At 43.8% G+C, this 22,435-nt stretch overlaps 1 protein-coding gene across 1 annotated transcript in view; it reads left to right on the forward strand.

The window, feature by feature from the left end:
- PCSK5 (proprotein convertase subtilisin/kexin type 5) overlaps window positions 1–11,180 on the forward strand; it is a 1,700,773-nt gene extending 1,689,593 nt beyond the window's left edge. Inside the window, exon 37 of the mRNA XM_078675787.1 lies at window positions 8,930–11,180. Within this exon, the coding sequence (XP_078531913.1) occupies window positions 8,930–9,342 (413 nt within the window). The 3' untranslated portion in view covers window positions 9,343–11,180. The remainder of the gene's footprint in view (window positions 1–8,929) is intronic.
- Window positions 11,181–22,435: the final 11,255 nt, after the last annotated feature.

Consider the following 22,435-nt stretch of genomic DNA (forward strand, 5'->3'; position numbering starts at 1 on the left):
TAGAGACAATTCTAACAACATTCCAAAAATCCTTTGTTCTCAAGGCCAAAATCCAGAATGCTTACACAAATCAAAGGACTTTTGTCAGACTGCCTGATGGTTTCTAACACACCAGTACCCCTTCCAAGTTTTGTTGCCCCAAACTCAACAAATTCTTCATAGATAAAGGGCTGGGAATTCAAGACTGGCCTGGTAGGTCAGGCTCAACTGTAGTGGGCAAATGTACAATGGTTTGGAATGCTACCCAGAGCAATTCCCAGTGGTTAGACAAATTGCAAGCATTCCTCTCATCAACTTTTGTGTGTTTGATGTACCACCTTAAGTGGTAAGCGTGTGCCAATGCATGGGTCCTATGTTTACCGTGCCACTGGAACTAAACTACACCTGACTGATGAGCTCCAGTAAGGGCAAAATCAGTCTTGGGCTGCTTGCGTTTCGGTTCAGGGAATACCTGACCTGACAGATCGGGTTGGACTGTTCCTATCGGAGAAGGGCCGAGTCTGATTTACATAGGGCTGAGCCCCATCTGAGTGGCATAGTGGGCAATAGAATGATGGGTTGGAATGCTGCGCTGAGCAATTGTCAGTGGTTAGACTTATTGCAAGCATTTCTCCCATCAGCTTTGTGTTTGATGCAAATTCAAAGAGGCACTGCATCACAGTCAGTCATAGCATGAAGCACATGCCCATGCCCATCCCCATCAAACATCTCCACTTACTTTTTTTACTGCAATCAATCATTGACCCTGATATCCATCCTCAAGCTCTCACAGTTTCGGGCTACTGTATTTCCTGTACACACTTTCAATAGCTATGTCTCTATACTATCATCAGCCAACAGGAGATATTGCCAAATGCTCCCTATCTTCAGGCTAAATTGCAAAACCTTCACATAATCCATGCGCAGCTCTCCCAAAAAATCATTCTGTGGCTCCCATCCTGCTAAAGAACTCTTCCCTATTTTTCCTATTCCAGTAAACCTCCAATATCTTGGCATCTCAGCTGGAATAATCTAGAGGTCAATGTAATCTGTGCCATTGTCCAATCAGGTTTCTGGCTAGATACAGAATGGACTCTTCCCTTATATGAGAGGACATTTTTAGGACAAGCAAACCCCAACTCCCTGATATACTGAACCATCTAAATGTATTTGTCACCTCTACACAGCTACTTATGGTGTACTGGTAGAAATGATACAAGAGTTTACCTCTATTGTGGATGACATCAGTAATGGAGAACAAAAGGTCAAACTAAGCCCTTTCTTCAAACCTGTCATCCAAGATCACCACCTGGAGACTGCAAATGGTCCAAAACATCACCTGTAGGCTAGCAACCAGCCTCAAAAAGCCCAAGACTTTGATTTATCACAATGCCCGTGGGAAGTGACATCATGCAACCTTTGGCTCCCACTTACAGGACTGGACACTGGCCCTCCCTTGGCCTCTCTACAGCTCAATTTGCAGCTGAGAAGCTTTGGAACGGCAAGGAGTAGATCTACCAAAGGTCAACAGGGTTTCCAGAGGCGTTTACATTTCTTTCCTTCTATTATTTTCATAACCCTGAAAACTAGAGGTAGCAAGGACACTGACAAGGGCACCAAAGAGCAAACCAGGGAAACAGCTGCTCTCTCTGGCAATCTCAGATTGACATCCTTGAACAAGCCTTACCCTTTTAATGACTGCTGACACGCACCACCTGCAAGAACACAATTTATAATTTGATGCCCTACCAATCTCAGCCTAGTGGGTACAACCCTCAGGCCTCAGCAGTAAGACAGTAAGATTTACCCCCAAAATACACCTCTGACTTTAAACTCCCAGCAACTTCCACATCTAAGTGCTTAGACGGAAGCTAAATATGCTTCACCTTACAAGATACTAGACTCTAGAACAGCCTACAAATTGAATCCTCTTCTGCTCTCATTTTATTAATGAAGTGCCTTCCAAACCATGGCCTACCACCAAACAACTCACTTAGGCTTCTTGAGGTACCAGGCTGCCTGCTGTCCAATCCCAGCCAATCTACAGCACATGCACTGTTTGGAATTATTCCCTATGTCACTCATACGCTTCCATGGATAACAGACCCCATCTTCCGCCTACCCAGAAGGATTTATCTTGCATGCTCTTCCCAAGACACCTGCAATTCAATAACCTAATTTAGACTCAAATTTGCACTTAGGTACCTAGCTGTTGGACTGGTATAGTTGGATACGGCAGCAAATAAGATCTCCTTGCTCTTTCAGAGAATAATAATTATAGAGCAGATTTATAGAGCATATGGTTACCACATTGAAGTGTCCCAGCGCTAGGATTCCGCTCCAGGGAAATATACTCAGATGAGGGATTAATAACATAAGGTGAAGATCCATGTTTTTAACTGTTTCCTAAAGGAAGCTTCAGATGGTGCCTGTCCAATTTGTATAGGCGGAATGTTCAACATCTTGGGCAACAAGAGTTGCTCTAATTCTGGCTTAATTGAATTTAGGGACCAGAACTAACTTAGTATTGGATGATCTTAAATTTCTCACCGGAACGGAATTAGAGAATGAAGATAACTTAAACCAAAATTTGACAGAGCCTTTCAGCAACAGCAGTGAGCTTTCAAAGTAATTTGCTTCTTAATTGGAAGCCAGATCAGGTCTCTCAAGCCGGCCCCTATGGAGGCGCATCTAGGAAGTTTCAGCAACAAACACATAGCAAAAAATTTTGGATGCACTGTAATCTATTGAGTCTCGGTTGTGAGAACCCAAGATAACGGACTTTGCAGTAATCCAGCCTAGAAATGACCATGCCAGGCCAAGTCCTCCCTGGACTGGAAAACAAGCATCGTGGTACCGGTTTTGGGGTATTACCCCTCATTGGATTGGATGCCCGACTGAGATCAATTAAGCACATTTTTACTTTCTATAAAGTTGGAAAGTTACTCTGCAGAATTAGAGAAGAGAGGCAACAGGGAAATAGGTCAATAGTTCTCAGGCTTATGAGGGTCAAGCAAAAGGTTTCTTCAATAGTGGGACTACCATCACATATTTCCAACTCTGGGCTACAAAGCCAATGGCTAAAGAGCAATTCAGTAGATCACACAACACTGGATACATCACTGTTGAACCCTGCTCCAAAATAGACAGGTTGCAGGGTCCAGGGGAGTGAGATTTAACAGAGGTGCATGAAGAGGCATATTGGTCAGCTCAAAAGCATCAGATTTCAGAAGCCAAGAGGTATCCTCAGATGTAGTGAACCAAGAACTCCGACATGGAGAGTTTCTTGTTTCTGCTGGAAACGAAGCAAACATGCTACTTGTCAAGGCTTTGCAACTCTCCTCCGAAGGTGAAATGGCAGAAGAAACTGAGGGAAGTGAGGTTAGCGTCTTAACTGTAGAAAACATCTCCCTAGCGGTGTCGGTGGCCATCTGGATTTTCATTGCAAACAATTTCTGTGAGATTGCCTAATTGAATGATGATAGGCTTTTAAGGATGCTAGATAATCTAATATACAAATCCGCTCATAGGATTTATGCCATAGCTACTCAAGGCGTTTAATTTTTTTCTTCATAGCAAGAAAATCCTTACTAAACCAGCAGGCCGATGGCCTCTGTCTGAGAGATACCTGCTTAGTAAGAGGGATGATTTGATCTAAGGCCCCGATAATCCAAATGCAGTGATAAAATGCAATTAAACATTTATTTTCACTTTGCTGAACTGTAGTGCAGAACACTTGCACCTCCCTTTATGAAGGACATTATCATGAAACCAAGATCATGATGCCATTAGCCAAAATTGCATACTTGTGCATTAATATGCAAAATTATGCTTTTCCTCCAATATTTGAGTGCTAATGCACCTTGAGAAAGCCATACAAGTGAAATGAAAAAATACTGTGATCATTATCAGTGATAACCGCGAGGCATATTGTATCAACAGAATTATTAGCATTTGGGAATACTCAGCCACAAAGGAGAATGGCCTCATTAACTATTACCAGTATGTATGTATATGTATGTTTATATATTATTTATAAAGCGCGACTATCCCTCCAATGGAGTATCTTGGCGCTATGCAGAAACAGTCATTATATTATCACCTATCGTACCAGCACTGCGAACAGGCATCAGGAATGCTATACCAAAGTCTAATGAATTTTGCCCATATATTGTGCCAAAAAGTTATTCAGATAATTCCTTTTTCGTGAACTTTTGTCACAATGCAACAACGTAAGATATCTCAGAAGACTGTACTAGAGACTATAGCTCTATAATACCATGCCAAAAACAGTTCAGACTAGTGTACTGAACCCTACCACTCCAGATTCCTGGGCAAGAAAGTATATCCTCACGTTCCAGTGTGAAAGATTTATGCCTTTAGGTTATTTTGCCATGGTAACAATGCCCCATATTATTATCAAAGAAAATAATGGGGCATATTATCAAGAAGGGCGTTACATTATCGCCGTTTTAGTAGCAGAAAACTGCCACTAAAGCGGCGATAATGGGCTTGATAATATGCCCTGGAGAATTCCAATAGAAGCCCATGTTCACACCAGAGCATGTGTTTCTATTGGAATTCACAAGGCCATATTATCAAGCCCATTATCGCCGCTTTAGCGGCAGTTTTCTGCCGCTAAAACGCGGATCATTTTTAACACCCTGCTTGATAATATGCCCCAATGTCCCTTAGTTATCAGTGGCACTGATAAACAGCCTTGGCTCTTCTGGGTGTACTTTGTGACTATTACTGAATCTCCCACCAGAAGCTCTCTCAGATATCAAGACCAGCTGTGGAAGCAGTGAGCTGCATCAAACGAAGCTGATGCTGTTTTTAGTGGCTTGGGTTGTAAGCACAGAGCCCTTACTCCTTGGGGTCTCTGCTGGACTCCTCTTGTCTTGTAGTAGACACGCCTGCAATAAGATGGTCTGCATCATGGTTGGAAAAATGCTGAGACATTAGATCACAGGCAAAGGGAGAGAAAGGTCCATCCTGTTTTGAGAAACATCGTAGCCAGAATCATCAAAAAAGCCTTAGAATGCTCTTGAATGTAAAGTAAAGTAAAGTAAAGTAAAGTCCACATTTGTAAAGCGCACAATCACCCGTAAGGGTCTCTAGGCGCTGGGGGCCGTCGGGAAGATTAAGCGAGCTATTGCCCAGAGTCACATGGTGCTGGGCTAACCTGCCGCCGGAGCCGGGGATCGAACCGTGGTCCCCAGATTCCAGCGTCAGTCGCCCTGGCCGCGGCGCCACACCTCTCCCTCTGAATCAAGACTTGGTTTCAGAGGCACAACGCTCCACCATCAGAAACAATATATTTTGGGTCATATTTATCAACCTTTCACGGAGTGAAGTACAGCAAGACACCTTGCGGCGCTGTATGAAAGGAAAAGGGCAGGAGTGCGCCATATTTAACATTATATAGTGCATTCCTGTCCTTTACTTGCGCTGGCGCACAATGTGCTGACTCGCTCTAAGGCAGGCCCCTTTGCACCATGGTGCATGGGTGCTTGTGTTGCAGACATAATTGTTATGTGCAGGAAGGGACACTTTCCTGCGCAATAATAATCCTCTTAGACATTGTCCTCTTTCTATGTGTGCTGCAGAATGCAGCAGGCATTGAAAGAGGAAAAAAACGAGGAGAAATAAAGATATTTCTCCACATTACGCCTCACCTGGGGAGGTGTAGCATTTTGATGCACTTTGAGTTGTCCCAGTAATGGTAAATCTGGGAATGCACCAAAATCCATAGGTGGATGCGTTGGGAAACCTACACTCCACAAAATTGATCCCAATATCCCAGTCAAGCTCAAAGGGAGCAATATGTGCTTATAGTAAAGTCAGTTATCTGCTTTATGGCGATAAAGCTGGCCCTATCGTCATACCCTCAACATTAATGCCAAAAAATTGATTGATTTATGAAAAATGAATGTTCAAAACGTTAAGGATTTGCATGTCAGCGATTTAGTTCCTCTCTTATTGCATTTTACTTAATCTTGCATTCCATATAGTATTATGTTGAGTCTCTGCGTTTTTTTCTGTGAGTCATATTACTCTTGCATAGTGCATACTTTGAGCCATGCCAGGTGTTTATGAGGGGTTTTGACTGAGAGATCCTACGCTCAGGCTGAAGCTAAATCAAAGTGCCTGCCAGTGGGTTGGCCTTTATGCCGAGCACATGGGAGACAATGGTCATGTATTCCAGTTACATTCAAAATTCTAGGGAAATGCGTGTGAAGGGGGCACACAAATGTCAAAATATTTACAAGGCAAAAAAGATCAATTACTTAAATGTGAGTGAGTGCAGTGTATGTTTGGAAGTGGTGAGTGATGAAGTGAGGGAGATGTGATGAAGTGTATTCGGGGAAGAGTGAAAAGAGCGTCCTGAAGAGGAAAGAGAGTGGTACAAAAGGGGGTGGTGATGGACGGAGCATCTGAACCAATCAAACACTCACACCCAGACAACAGATCTGGGTTTAATCTATCACTGTTCTTTAGCCCACTCTGCCACCCCAGAATGGTGATGGATTAAACCCAGATCTGTTGGCTGGGTGTGAGTGTTTGATTGGTTCAGATGCTCCGTCCATCAACACCCCCTTTTGTACCACTTTGGCCGCCATAAGTGTGGCAGGGTATGCTCAGACGTGAGTCCCTTGCTCACTTTGCCACTGGATTCAAGCAAGCCGGGATGAAGACGGCTGGAATGCCAGAAACCGGTCCTCGGTAGCTTGTTTCCGGTCCAGGGAAGGCATGGCTTGGCAGTTCGGGCTGGACTGTTCCCATGAGGCACAGGGTCAGACTGATTTGCATATAGCCATGTCTGAACTGGGGTGGCAGAGTGGGCGAAAGAACGGTGATGGATCAAACCCAGATCTTTTGACTGGGTGTGAGTGTTTGATTGGTTCTGATGCTCCGTCCATCACCACCCCCTTTTGTACCCCTTTGGTCGCCATAAGTGTGGCAGGGTATGCTCAGACGTGAGTCCCTTGCTCACTTTGCCACTGGATTCAAGCAAGCCGGGCTAAAGACGGCTGGAATGCCAGAAACCGGTCCTCGGAAGCTTGTTTCCGGTCCAGGGAAGGCATGGCTTGGCAGTTCGGGCTGGACTGTTCCCATGAGGCACAGGGTCAGACTGATTTGCATATGGCCATGTCTGAACTGGGGTGGCAGAGTGGGCTAAAGAACGGTGATGGATTAAACCCAGATCTGTTGACTGGGTGTGAGTGTTTGATTGGTTCAGATGCTCCGTCCATCACCACCCCCTTTTGTACCGCTTTGTTCGCCATAAGTTGGCAGGGTATTCTCAGACGTGAGTCCCTTGCTCACTTTGCCACTGGATTCAAGCAAGCCTGGCTGAAGACGCTGTAATGCCAGAAACCGGTCCTGGGAAGCTTGTTTCCGGTCCAGGGAAGGCATGGCTTGGCAGTTCGGGCTGGACTGTTCCCATGAGGCACAGGGTCAGACTGATTTGCATATGGCCATGTCTGAACTGGGGTGGCAGAGTGCGCTAAAGAACGTGATGGATTAAACCCAGATCTGGTGACTGGGTGTGAGTGTTTGATTGGTTCAGATGCTCCGTCCATGACCACCCCCTTTTGTACCACTCTCTTTCCTCTTCAGGACGCACTTTTCACTCTTCCCCAAATACACTTCATCACATCTCCCTCACTTCATCACTCATCACAAGAGAGGCGGGTGAAGAGGTACAGATGGACTAGATAGGCAGAGAAAAAGTGCATCCATATCTTACATTAAAGCGCACATACTGAAGGCTAAAACTCCTTTCACAGGCCTTAATACTATTTAATTCACAGACTCACAATTTTAGAATTGAAACATTTCCAATGTTAAGTATGTATAACAAATCATTATTGTTACTCATTTATCTTAAACACCTAGCGACCATTAGTGTAATGACAGGTTTTATGTGTTTCTCAGTTGTTGTGTTATATATTTGGGAGATATAACATCTCAGAGAGAAGCCAAAATACCGGTTGAGTGGCACACCATGGGAATCACAGAAATTTAATTAACGTGTTCCCTTTAAGAGAGCTCCCACTTTTTTAAACCCACTTAAAGACCTCCCTGCACATATTTCTATATGACTGATTGCAGCAAGCAGCTGCGGGTGCTTCCCGAAGCCTGGTTAGAGCATTATCTTCCAAAGTTGATGCTGCATGCAGTGCAAGACACTGGGCAAGCACACACTTTAAAGGGCAGAATTTGTCGCGCTGTACAATTGGCATACTACAGTAACTGTTGAACATATTAATGCAGTAAGATATGGGGTCGTTTTTAATGTGTTTAATATTTTAAGATTAGACTTTTCCACTGCTTTGTAAGCCTAGATTTATCACTAAATTAATTTTCTTTAAAATGCAACATTTGGCAATCTTTTTACATTTTTTTCTTGGGAAGAAGACCCACCCTGGACCCCACGTTTTTCCAGTAAGCTTGCTGGCATCACTCGCTACATAAAAGTCATACCCAACTTTTACGCCCTACCACTTTCAAATTTCACATGCCGCTACAGTGCGCCGCACTTGCACCCCATTGTGTGGCGCAAGGGCGATGCAACACTATAATAAATTTGGCACCCTATGTTTAAAAAATCGCAAATATGCACACCAGATACATGACTTACAATGTAAAATTTGAGATCTGTTTTCATCGGACTGTTGATTTTATTTCTTTTTGTTTGACAGGCAGGATTTGTACATGTATTGTCCCTGAGGACGAAAGATTGTGTCACTAACTGTACTCAGAGACTGAGACCGTAAATTACCTTGGAAACTAACAGAAAGTTAAAATAATTATGATACTAGTTATGAAATTATGTTTAAAGCATGCACAGCTGGCATTTTGAAGCATTGACAAGAATACATTTGAATTATGCATTCCCCAATACTATTAGTAGAAAGCTAAACCTTTTTCTTTCTCTTTGCAGAGGAGTGCGACCTGAGGTTTGCCACACTCCCTCCTTCCGAAAGCAATAAGAAAACAGCTTTGTTCATTGCGACTTCCATCTTGCTGATCGTCACCATTGGAGGCATCGTCTTCTTCTGGCAATGGTCCCGCCGCAAACCAAAGGCAGTCAGCAAGGTTGGATACGAGAAGCTGCCTGATCAGTCCAGAGCCTTGCCTTCATACAAGACCAACAGAGAAAGCACCAGCTTTCAACAAGATCAAGTGATTGAGTATAAAGATCGGGACGATGAGGACGAAGAGGAGGACGACGACGATGATATTGTCTACATGGGCCAGGATGGCACTGTATATCGGAAATTTAAATATGGACTTCTGGAGGAAGATGAAGAAGAAGAATTAGAATACGACGATGAGAGTTACTCCTTTAGATAGCTTCCATTTTGAGTCACGTGTTTCCTTTGTTTTCCTCTCACTTTACATGGACTCACCTGCTGGAGGGGAAATGAAATGTTGTTTGTTGTTAGGATATGTGATATCAATTACAGGGGCATATTTATGTTAAGGAAAGTACCAAGGTCTGTACATAACACTGATCAAGTGGAAACCTCTGTGGAAGGGCAATGCATTTTCTGCAGTGCTGCTGGAGATGTTTGTGGGATATGATGTAACTATGGAGAGCACGTGACTTATGGGTGACTTCTTCAGTACAACGAGGCGGCTATGACCCACCACTAGATTTACTAACCAGCTGAAGAAGTTGTGTTTACCAGTACTCGTCAACACCAAATGACATGTTTAAAAGAAGGACTTTTTTATTGTAACTGCCCACTAGAACCTCACCCTCCTATTCTATTTTTTTTCAATGCATTTCTTCAAATACTACTATTGGTTAGATGCGTTACGGTTTAATGTTTAAAAGACTTTATTAAATCCATTATATACTGCATATCACAAACAGAAATTAATCGAATAATAATGAGTCACCAATGAATATGCAGCATTAAAAAACAAGGGGAAAAAACATTGAAGGCTTTATAATTTTATAAGGAAGGGAAGGAAAGGAAAAGGGGAAAGGGGAAAGCAAAAAGGGGCAAAGAAAAACCTCTTACAGTGTATCATAGATTTTATGGCAAAAAATAACATCATTTCACCTATATGTTAACCTGTCACAATAAACAGTAATTCTATAACAGAACAAATAATGTTATCGAAATATAAAAGGAAGACAGAGAGAAAATATTCATGGAGGACGAAAAGTTTCAGACAATATGGATACAGTACTTGATATATCACTTTCAACCTGGTTAAGAAAAGTACGAGGAGGTAACCATAACAATTGCACATTGTGAGAAGGTAAATTGTGTATAATATAATACATAGTGTCCAGCTTATGAAGAGAACTCACCGAATCCCATCATACCTTATATGATAACTTAGCTGATGTTTTCCAATTCAAACTGATCTGCTGAAAAGCAATCGCTAACAGACTATCTAATAATTTATCTGCAAGTAAAGATGGAATAAGAGAATTGGTCAATGGTGCATTACCGTTTAATTTTCTCCCGGGTTTTAATACTTTTTCATGGCCCATGTTTTCATAAAAAAGTTTTTTACGAGAATTGCTGTTGATGTTCTCAATCAAGCAAGGCATCTTATGAATTTAATTATCCCTTCTAATTCCTTGCTGTAATGTAGAATAACAAAATAATTGTGTTTTCAAAACAAATCGGAAGATTCTCTATTTTATGTACTGAGGGCCTAAGGTACTGTAATTATTAACTTCTTAGTTGGCAGTTAGATCTGAAATTAGAGCCGCTGTAGGATAAGGGCATAGTATGTTAAGCAATTTGGAAATCATATCTAAAATTATTAGTTGCTACGCTGCGCATGTGTGACAAATAGAAGTTGGAGGTACACAAAAATGGATGTCCATCCAAGTTTGTGGGACATTTCCGCTCTTCAAGGTCATTAGCCCGTGAAGCAGAATAACTAGATGGCACGAGCAAACAAAGTATAGTTAAACAGTCAGCAAAAATATTGAAATAAAGTACAGTCTATCAGTGTTTTCATAATCAAGTTTAAGATAAGTATGTTCAGGGCATGCAATAGAAGCATTTATGCATCTGATTAAAGATTACCATGCACATGGAGGACAATTGTCAGCAATATGCAAAACATTACATTCTCAAATGGCTTGGAGGATGTCACAAGTTTATTTTTGAGTTAAAACGAGTACAGTTTCTCTTAATTAAATATGATAATTTCAGAAATGGTCTTTCATTTGCAAGTACTGATTATAGTGCTAAATTCCTCAGCAACAGACATCAAAAAACGTCCTATCCAACGCTTGATCTCAAATAATGAAGACTATAATATTGTGAACTGGGTGCAAAGGGGTGGAGGGAGCACCTCAATAACAAATACTAAACCGAAATCAATTACCCTAGATTGGTTAAATTTCTTTAGGATTCACTGTGAGGCAAAACACACACTCGCATACTGCTGATTTAATGCAGCAACGTATAGGGACATCACTAGCAGCCGATTGCACAAAGTTTAGATTCAGAGTGAACACACACCTCTGTACACAGGCAGTTTGCAACTAAAGTTGATTGGATCAATGTTGTATTATCAGAGAACTCCTAAAGCAAAGAAAGCCACTCAATCAATGAACACCATATACAAACTTAAATGTATAGCATGGACTATGACCCACTTGCGGATTTCTATGGGGCCTATGGATAACTGTTGAATAGCCTATGCTGTAAGTTAATAATAATCCCACGGACACACAAAGAGGGTTGTGATAATATAGGGCCAGATGTAGGTCACCAAATACCGGTCGGTAACGGCCGATTTCGGCCGTTACCGACCGGTATTTGGTTTGTGACATGTAGGGGGCCTAAAATGTACCGATTCGGTAAAATACCGAATTGGTAAATTTACCGAATCGGTAAATCTAGATGTGGGTGGCACTGAAAACAGTGCCACAGGCCCTTAAGAATTCGTTATTTAACATCAAATACTATTTGATGGTAAATAACGAATTCCTGTGTACATGCACATCTGTGCATGTACACCTGTGCCATGTGACACACATACATGCCCTGCCGGAATCAGGGGTGCAACAGGGTGTCAAAGTGACACCCTGTCCCCCTTGTTAATTCGGTAATTTTACCGAATCGGTATTTACCGATTCGGTAATTGCCATTGGTTCCTATGGGCCTCAAGGTAAAAATACCTACATAGCATTTACCGATTTGTATCGGTAAAATTCGGTATTTACGAATCGGTAAATACTAATTACCTACATCGGCCGCCCTGAGTCTCCCTCACTAAGGTTTGATGCAGAAAGCATCTATTCTTTATTTAACAGCCTATCTTTGTAAATAGAGAAATGCAAAAAAATGATACCATTGATGAACAGAGTAAGGGCATGCACAGAACTCCACTAGGAATAGTTATATCTTCACGTTGCGTAACTAGTACTCACATTTTCTATTCACTCACTGATGTGTCTTCTGTACACACTTCTTGATGGTTGGCATAGTGTTGAAGTAGCTTGGTCTGTTCTTTCATATCCCCCGGAATGGTTTGTGAAATGATTTGTGGAAGAATGGCAGACATCGTTGAGAGAGATTCAGTCAGTTTGATTAGTGTCTCGGGGCCACATTTCTTAAATTTTTGCACCACTGAAAAAATTGAGGGGCATATTTATTTACTTTTTGTGCAACGGTGTGCAGCAACCAACTTGGTGCATTGCGCAATGAGGAGGTAGTAGAGCAACGCCATCTTTGTTAAAATGTATCTGCTGCTAATCCCTGCGCTGGTGCTCTTCAAGGCTGTCTTGTGCGACCCACAATTTTTGCAAAGGGTTCTGCATACTGAGTAGCATAGGATTTGTACATAAAACATACCTTTTCAGTGCAAAATCCAATGCGTAGACAAATTCCAAAACATTTCACATATTGTATGTGTACTGTCAAGTGCAGGGCACGTGCGAGGTGTAGAGGTTTTTTTGGACAGATTAAAACATTACTCCTTGATTGCGCCTGCTTCAAGCAGGTGTTATTTTTTGGGGTAATTCTCTGCCTAGCTACCTTAGTAGATCATGATTTGTCTCAAAAACTGTGTGCTTATGCTGATCCACCCAAGTTACATCCCCTTAAGTGAACGTGCCACATAGCAGCACAAAGCACTATTTCGGCCGACAAATAGGAACTGTTCCAGCACATAATACCTTTTGGGCTTGAAAGTACATACCCTTGCAAAGGTTTGCACCACTTTGTGTGGGCTCAAGCCCTTAGTAAATCTGGCAGAGAGTGAACATGTTTTGCAACAGTTTTGCTTCTTGCATGTAAAGGAATGGGATAAACATGATGTTCGATGCATGTTTGGCTGTGGCTACACATGCTTTGCATACTCCTGCCATTTAGTGTGGGGTCCAGATGTGTGCAAGTTGTTTTTCTTTGAAGATGTCTTTCAAGTAACAAGGTAGAGTGGCGCATCCTCCATTGTTAAATTATTTTTTTACCGCTGTCGGGTTCAGACGTGTGTGTCTGCGCTCTGGGACGAGACTGTTACGGTGCTCCATTCGGTTTGTGCTCACTCTCATCGGTATTGTTTTCGACCATGTATTCCAGCTTGCGTATCGAGATCCAGAAAATGTTATCGTTCAGTGAATTGACACGTTTCCACCGCTGCCCTCTAGGGCCTCACCCTTTAAGGCCTCCATTTTAAATCTATATCAGGTTCACCAGTCCTGCTAGTGATGGAACAGACACCTATCTATTTCTACCCGAACTTCTTTATTGAGGGCTGTTCTGTCTTCGACCTTAAGCTCCAAATGGAGATGCAGGACATTTTCATGGCTCAACAATCCATGAGAATGGTTGCCCCTATTCCTCAGCCTTGTCTCGAACAACCTAAGAGACATTTGGGCCCAGATATAGGAAGACATTTAGCATTTTTAAAATGGCCAACTCGCTATTTTGGCCTATTAAGAAATGCTAAATGGCCTTTCCATATGTACAAAGGGCAAAAAACGGTTGCAATTTACGATTTCTACACTGTCAAAATTGCACATTGCGACCGCGACTTACCAATTTACAATTCCTAAAGCACATGTACAAACTATTTCCTAAATGAAAATTGGGTATTTAGGAAATGCAATTACCATCAAGTCAATGGTAATCATCTGCAAAATAAAAAAATGGATTAAAAATGCATTTTTTTTCTTGTGACATGAAGGGCACATATGTGCTCTAGGAATTTCAGGGTGCCTCTGGGGTAGCCTTAAGCCCAGAAGGACCCTTGACTTTGCATTTCTTAAATTACGATTTTCTAGTAGGAAATCGCAATTCAAGGAATGCAGACCATTTCCTATTTCACCCATAGATGGGAATGCAATGGTATTTCCTATTTGCAATTCCCAAATAGCGATTCCTGCTCTGTAGGAATCGCTATTAGGGAATCGCAAATAATGTACATATCCTTTTGCATTTCTTAAAATAGCAATTCCTGCGGAGTAGCTATTTAAGAAAAGGAAAGGGGAACCTTAGTACCTCTGGCATTTGGTCCCTACTGAACAAAAGGCCCTCGAACCACCACTGCCTTTGGGGCATGGTCATCACCGAAAGACTGGTTCAGACTCCTGCTCTTGGGCCCGGCACCGAAACATCAGTCAAAGCCATCTAAAGTGTCCTCCTCTGTGCCGAGTTAACCTTTGGTACCAAGCCGACCTGCTCCATCTTCGGGTGCGACCAGACCTTTGGCGCCGAAACAGAAACACACTTCAGCTTCAAATAGGAGTTGAAATCTGATCCTGGCAAGCCTGTGGAACCTATTCTCCTCAATTTACAAGAGAAACTGGATGCTTTAAGCCAGAGGTCCAACCAAGTCTATTAAATATCCATTTCGAGAAAAAACATCTTTTCAGTCCCCAGGTTGACCTGACCCTGGAAAAAATAAAAAAGGATACAGAGACTGCCAAGTCTATGGGTGCACTTCAAAGACGTAGTCCTCATGGCTCCTTGCGCTGCTCTACCTATCAGGCGGGTTCAAAAAACCCCTCCTCAGATGCCTTTACCTCATACCAATGTAGCCAGGGTTACCACTTCTTTCCCTGAGGTTACTATAGTGGTTCCTATAGCGGCAACAATTCAGAGGGTAGAAGTAAAGGAGCTTCTCCACATAGTGCAGCACCCAACACCAAACAATGAATTCCTTCTCCTCTTCCTGAATATTTAATACCTGTCGGGGGTGATTACAGGATTTTCTGCCCACATAGCAATCAGTAACATCAGACCCTTGGGTGTTCGACATTATCCAACATGGTTATTCTCTGGAGCTCATTACCACACCTTCAAACATTCCACCTCGCACCCACAAGCTCTCTCTAGAACACCATACACTGCTCAAACCGGAAGTTCAAGCTCTCTTGCCTTCAAGCTCTCTTGCTCAAATGAGCTATAGAATTCATCACTCTACAACATCTGGGGTCAGGAGAATACTCCCTCTACTTCCTAATCCCCAAATAGGATGGATCTTTACTGCCAGTCTTAGATTTACGGCCCTTAAATTGTAACATCCTGTCAGAGCATTTCCATAGGTCACTCACCAAGACGTGATCCCACTTCTCCAGCAAGGTGACTTTCTCTCAGGCCCTAGACTGAAAGGACCCCTACTTCTACATTGCCATACATCAGCACATTGCAATTACCAGAGATTTGTGCTAGTAGGTAAACATTATCAATTTAAAGTCCTCCCGTTCGAGGTGACCACTGCACCTAGAGTATTAACCAAATGCCTATCAGTGGTAGCAGCACATTTACGCAGGCAAAACATCAATGCCGTCACGTATCACAATGATGGCTTATCAAAGCAAACACTCGTCCTTTGTGCCAAAAACACACTCAAAATATCTTAGACCTGCTCCATCAACTAGGCTTCACCATCAATGTCCAAAAATCTAATCTTCAACCTCTGCCGATTCAAACATATCTGAGGGCTATCCTAAACACACAGCTGGGATTAGCCTATCCTAATACAGCAAGAATTCAAAATTTCCATATGCCACTACCACGTTTCCAAGCTAATCAACAATTGCCAGTCAGAACTGTCATGCGCCTACTGGGTGTGATGGCCTCATGCATAGCCATAGTGCCACTTGCACTGCTGCATATACATGCGCTACAGGAATGTCTAGCACAACAGTGGTCTCAGTCACAGGGTCAATTAAAAGATCTATTGTTGATAGAAAGCCACACTCATCATTGTCTGCAGCAGTGAAACACAAAAAACCTGTTAAAAGGATGGACTTTCCTCGACGCAGTTCCACACATTATCCTGAGAATGGATGCATCACTGACAGGATGGGGTGCTCACTTACAGAATCTCACAGTCCAGGGTCTCTAGGACACCAAACACCAGGATATTCACATCAGCTACCTAGAGCCTCAAGCTGTTCACCTAGCATTGAAAGCATTCACACCTGATCTCATCAGAAAGGTTGTTTTAGTCCGGATGGTCAATATGACAATCATGTACTATTTAAAAAAACTGGGGGGGATACTCTCTACAGTAACAATTTTGCCGACCTCCTCAACAGGATGCAGCAACAGGTCCACGAGTGGGAACTCCACCCCAAGACCCCCTCCCTTACTTCCACAAGTGGGGATTTCCACAAATAGATCTGTTCACAAATACGAACAATGCACAATGCCAAAATGTTGCCTCCAGGTTCCCACAACCACTGTCTAAGGGCAATGCTCTATGGATCAATTGGTCAGGGATATTTGCCTACACTTTCCTGCCTCTCCCTCTTCTTCTGTTTCTGGTTCGGATCAGAAGCTCAGGCAAACATCATAACACTCATACTAGTGACTTCCATATGGGCCTGACAGCCCTGGTCACAACACTACTAGAATTATCAACAGTGCCCCACTAGAGGCTTCCCCTCAACCCAGACAATTCCAACTCAGAACCATGGAGAAACCAGGCACCCAAATCCCAGGGAACTCAACCTAGCAATGTGGCTCCTGAGGTCATAGAATTCAGTTTTCTCAATATCCCACCAGAATGTATGTCCGTTCTCAAAAAAGTTTACAAGCCTACTACTAGAGCATGCTCTGCAGCTAACTGAAAAAAAAGATGTGTCTGGTATTGTGATAATAAGAATATCAATCCATTTAATGCTATAATACAAAACATTATGTTTTACCTGCTGAATCTACAGCTCTCTGGCCTTGCTTTCACACCCATATGCTTACATTAAGCTGCATGGCTGCCTATCTGTGACATTGTTTGCTATTGTAAATCCATCTAAGCATTGGGTTCTATACTCAAACTGGGGACTGTGATGCCTAGGGCAATCCAAAAGTTTGCTGCCCAGTGACTGCTTGTCAGGTAAGAGCGGGGGGGAGGGGTTCTGGCTACATATGACGACGAGGGGGGGGGGGGCATTGCTGAGGATAAGGGAGAATTATGAGGCCTTGCGTCACTTTTACGCCACTGGTGCGTCACTTTTGCACCCCATTTACAAAGTGACGTATCTAGGCAGATGCTTCACTTTGTAAAGGCCTGTGCCACATTATACCTGCGTCAGGTATATGTGTAATGTAAAGACCTCCATCTCAGGTTCTCTCCGTGACCTCCACTGGCTCGGGATAGAGAACTGTACTAAATGTAAGGCCTTATGTTATATGCATAAGATCATGCTAGGCACTGCACCTCAATATCTGAGCTCCCTAGCCCATTCATAGCTTCTGACACGCTTGCTTCGATCCTCTTCTCAAACCAAATTTCTTGTTCCCAGGTTCACGTATGGGTGGTCAGTCTCCTTTTCTTATCTGGCCCCCTGACTGTGGAATTCACTACCACACCGCTCCGGCACGAAACCAGTTATAAACAATTTCGTAAGGGCCTAAAAACTTGGCTATTTAATCACTAGATGTTATTTCTTTCTTTCGCACTGTGTCCGATGGCGCCAGGAAACCTCTGGGTAGCTGTGCGCCTTATAAATTTAATTTAATAATAATAACAGTAATATTATAAAATAGACAACACATGTCTTTGTTCAAGGTACCAGTCATCAAGGCTTTTATGGAAGGTCTTAAAAGAGTGATTCCACTCCAGGTTCCACCTACACCTACCTGGAATCTTAACAGTGTGCTTACAAGACTTATGGGTCGACCATTTGAACCAATACATAAATGCGCCCTTCAATTTCTATCGTGGAACGTAGCATTTTTAATTGCCAGTACTTCACTCAGACTTGATATTGAGCTCCAGACACTAAACCTAGAAGAACCATGCTTTCAGCTCCACAGAGATAGGGTGGTCCTTCGCACAACCCAAAATTCCTTCCAAAGGTGGTCTCTCATTTCCACCTTAATTAATCAGTTGTTAACTGTGTTCTTTCCTCAGCCAGACTTAGTTGCGGAAAGGGTTCTCTATACATAAGATGTTAAGAGAGCCGTTATGTATTACATTGACATAACTAAACACTTCAGCAAAACCAAACAACTCTGCCTTTCTTTTTTGCCCCCTCATAAAGGAAAGCCCAAATCCAAATCAGGCTTTGCCAAGTGCATAGTTAAATGCAATACAACATGTTAAATTAAAGCTAAAAGGAAGTTACCTACACCCCCAAAGCACATGCAGGATAAGGGCGTATATGGCTTTCCCAATAGCTGATATATGTATAGCAGCTACATGGTCTATGTAATACACTTTCACTAAACATTATTGTGTGGATGTTCTAGCATGCCAACAAGCTAATGTGGGCCAGGTAGTGCTATGTACACTATTTCAAACAACTGCAGCACCCACAGGTTAGCCACAGTTTTGGAGAGCACTGCTATACAGTCTATGCAAAGCATGTGTATCTACAGCCACACCTGCCTCAAACAGATTATGTTACTTACCCTTTAAGCATCTGTTCTTGGCATGTAGTGCTGCAGATTCCCACGTGCCCATCATCCTCACTGGACACTTGTGGCTATTGCAGCACCTTTACCTTTTCATAAGCATGGACAACTCTTTACTTACACTTACTTTACACTCCATGCTCACCCGCCTGCGGGCAAACAATCTTAACTCCTTCGGCGCTTATGACGAGCTCAGCTCCTCATGAGGCACAGTGGAGTTGTGCTCATGAGGAGCTGAGATCGTCATAACTGCCACAGAATGCCCACGCGGGGCTAATTCCCCTCCTGTGCGGGCGTTCCACAGGAGGGGGCAGAGTCATGACGAGCTCAGCTTGTCATGAGCACAGCTCTGCTGTGCAGCATGACAAGCTGTACTCGTCATGAGTACAACGGCGCACGCGGCCCCCTTTCCCGCGAGCCGTGGGGGAATTAGCCTTGCGGCGAAGGGGTTAACAATGGAGTCGACACTCATGAGCATTATCACCAAGAGGAGGAATCACTCTACCTCATGTGTTGAAAGACTTCTTTGAAGAAAATCAACTTGCACACATCCGGACCCAACACTAAATGGCAAGTGTATGCAAAGCATGTGAATCTACAGCACTACATGCTAAGAACAGATGCTTACATGGTAAGTAACATAATCCTTCCTCTAAACAATAAAAGAAAAGTGCAGAATCTGTTTACACTATTTTCCTTTATGAAGCAATATTCTTTTCTAAAACACTTATTATATGTATAAAATAATTGACACAAAATATTTAAATCATAATTTGAAAAGGTTTTCATTATCGGTTTCCTTTATTCACTAGTGAAAATTTACACATTAACCTCGTGTCTCATTTCTTATTCTTTTTCGAGTAAGGACTAAAGAATAATTACATCCACCACTCCTCGCAAAACTATGAACACAGAGCCATAATGACTCAGAATAAAACAGACATACCAATGCATGTAAAATATGTTGTTTAAAATGTATGAATAAATGAGAAAATGTTAATTTAAAACTGCGTATTGATCATAATGCCTGTGTATCTGTATTTCTTATGCAAGGGCAAAAATAGGGCGTTTTTCCGACTACTCCATTAATACCATCCATATAAGACTGCATGCATAGGAGGGGCGTGGTCAGCAGCCAATGGGAATGGCCGCAAGCTAGCAGAGCTGCACAGCCATCACCCATTATCTTGCCATAATCCTGTCTCACAATCGACCCTGAGCACCGTAGACGGCGGAACCAAAGCCTCAGATGCGACCGGACCCAGTTGGTCGCCACCCTGGTACCTGATTGCGGCTATATTGACCGCCGAGTGACGAGCCCTCCAGAGGAGAAACAACACATAATGGCAGCACGGCAATCGGTGTGATCTGCCTCCAGCTCCGGGAGCCGACGGAGCCTCCACTCGCACTACCGCCTGGCTGCAGCGCCTGAGAGTGCAGTGTGGAGTGGGGGCAGGTCCTGAGGATACTTCCTTCCACCGCGGTGAGGCGGCAGACCTGGGGTGTATGCCCTACGCCAGTGAGGGACTGCAAAGCGCTGGCCGGCAGTGGTGGACAGAGCACAACGGCCCGGGAGCGGGCGGAGTGGAAATGCAGCTTCTCACGGCCTGGGGGTATAAAACAACTTGGGAATATGGCAGAGTTAAGGCAGCGGACGGATTGGTGCTTGTGTGGCCAGAGGGGGCATTAATTGCTCATAAGTTACGGCGCTGTTGCACAGCCGGTATAGACATACCACTTCAGGACATTATGACTGCTATTAATGGCGTGCATACCTTGTTGGATACCCGCATTGATGTGGTCAACGTCGAGGTCTCGCTCATCAGAGCGGACCTCCGGATAAATGAATGACAGAGTCAAGGAGGTTGAAGAGGTCACTACTGAATTAACGAGGGAGACCTCCCAACTCAAACGCGAAGTACAACAACTGCGAGAAACCCAGGGCAAGATGGAGATGCAACTGGACGATTTCGAAGGGCGGGCACAGCAAAACAATGTGGGGGTCCCGGAACGAGCAGAGGGCCTGGCGACCGATCTCTTTGTGGAGGACTTGATTTCCAACCATCTGAAACCAAAGGGACTATCCAATTACCATGTCCCAGGGGGGCGACCTAAGCCTGGAGCTCCCTTGGCCAAATATAGATCGAGTTTTTAATTTCCAAGATCGCGAGGCTATTCGTCAGGCTGCACGTACTAGCCTGCCACTTACTATGGAGAACAGCGCTGTCACAATCTTCCCGGATTTCACCACAAAAGTTCAAAACCAACGGAGCAGTTTTTTAACAGTTAAGCAGGCGCTGAGGGATCAAGACATTAAGTATGCAATGCTCTTCCCAGCGAAGCTGCGTGTGGTCGCAGAGGGTAATACCTGGCTCTTCTCCACCCCTGAGGATGCATGGGACTGGCTTGAGGGGTGGCGTCGAGTGGGAAGGCCAGCCACCGAGAAACCCAATGGTCCGCGACTAAACAGACTGCAGCACACCACAGGGTCCTGGACTGAGTACACAGTTGTGGACCATGAGCCACCCTCAGGGAGCTGAGGAACGGTTGGACCCTGACTCTCCTATGGGTTGAGCATCAGAGCTAAGTGACTCGGGCTCAACCTGTGTTGTATCTATGAGGGATTATTTGGGGTCCTTGGTTGGAGGGTTCTGTTGACACAATGCTGACTTGGGACCTTGGATACAGTACGCCTGACTGCTGACTATCGGGGGGGTATCACTTTTCAATTGTATTCATTATATGGCCCAATCCGGGATGAGATTCGTGTCTCTTTGGTGTAACGTATTTGAATGCATAACGTTTTGATTTGGGCGGGTGTGCCTGCTCACCAAGCACCTGGGTTATTTTGGGGAGGGCGACAGGCACTCTGCCTTGTTGGGGAGTGGGTAGTTTTAGATCCAGTGGCATGGGGGCAGAGCGGGGGGAAGGTGTTGGGAGGTGGGGGGGGTGTTATCTTTTTCTTTTTGTCTTCACAGTTTGTTATTTGCAGCGATACACCCAGTCATTGATACTATTTTCACTCACGCCTACCATGGCCTCCGGCCACTCTCCAGCCTCTGTGCACCTATGTACAGCCCTGTTTTTGATAATTGGGGGGGAGACGAGTGACGTTCCGTGTGGGACCTACATCTCCATACTTTCAATTGCTCTATGGCTACTGCATAAGTTGAGACCTCATTGTCAGCGCTGACGTTGAACTTCAATGGGTTGGGGGACAAGTTGAAACGGGGTCTAGTGCTGCAATATCTCAGGCAACATGCCCCTGATCTAGTCCTAGTAAAGGAAACTCACTTGGTGGGTAATAATTGTAAAGCTTTGTCCCGCTGGGGTTATAAACTCCTTGTCCATGCTGGATACACCTCCGGGTCCAGAGGTACAGGTATTCTGGTGAGAAGGAGTCTTGCACTATACCGAACCATACATGGGCGGACCCACAGGGTAGATTTGCAGTGATGGAAGCTAGCTGAGAGGGGAACCCATCAATGTTGTTTCAGTCTACATCCCACAAGCGCTGGACAGGGAGGCATTGGCCGACCTGGGACGACTCCTGTTGGACCTCCCTGAGGGTCTGCTACTTCTATGGGGTGATTTTA

Source organism: Lissotriton helveticus, chromosome 2_1 (assembly GCF_964261635.1).
Source record: "Lissotriton helveticus chromosome 2_1, aLisHel1.1, whole genome shotgun sequence".
NCBI classification, from domain to species: domain Eukaryota; kingdom Metazoa; phylum Chordata; class Amphibia; order Caudata; family Salamandridae; genus Lissotriton; species Lissotriton helveticus.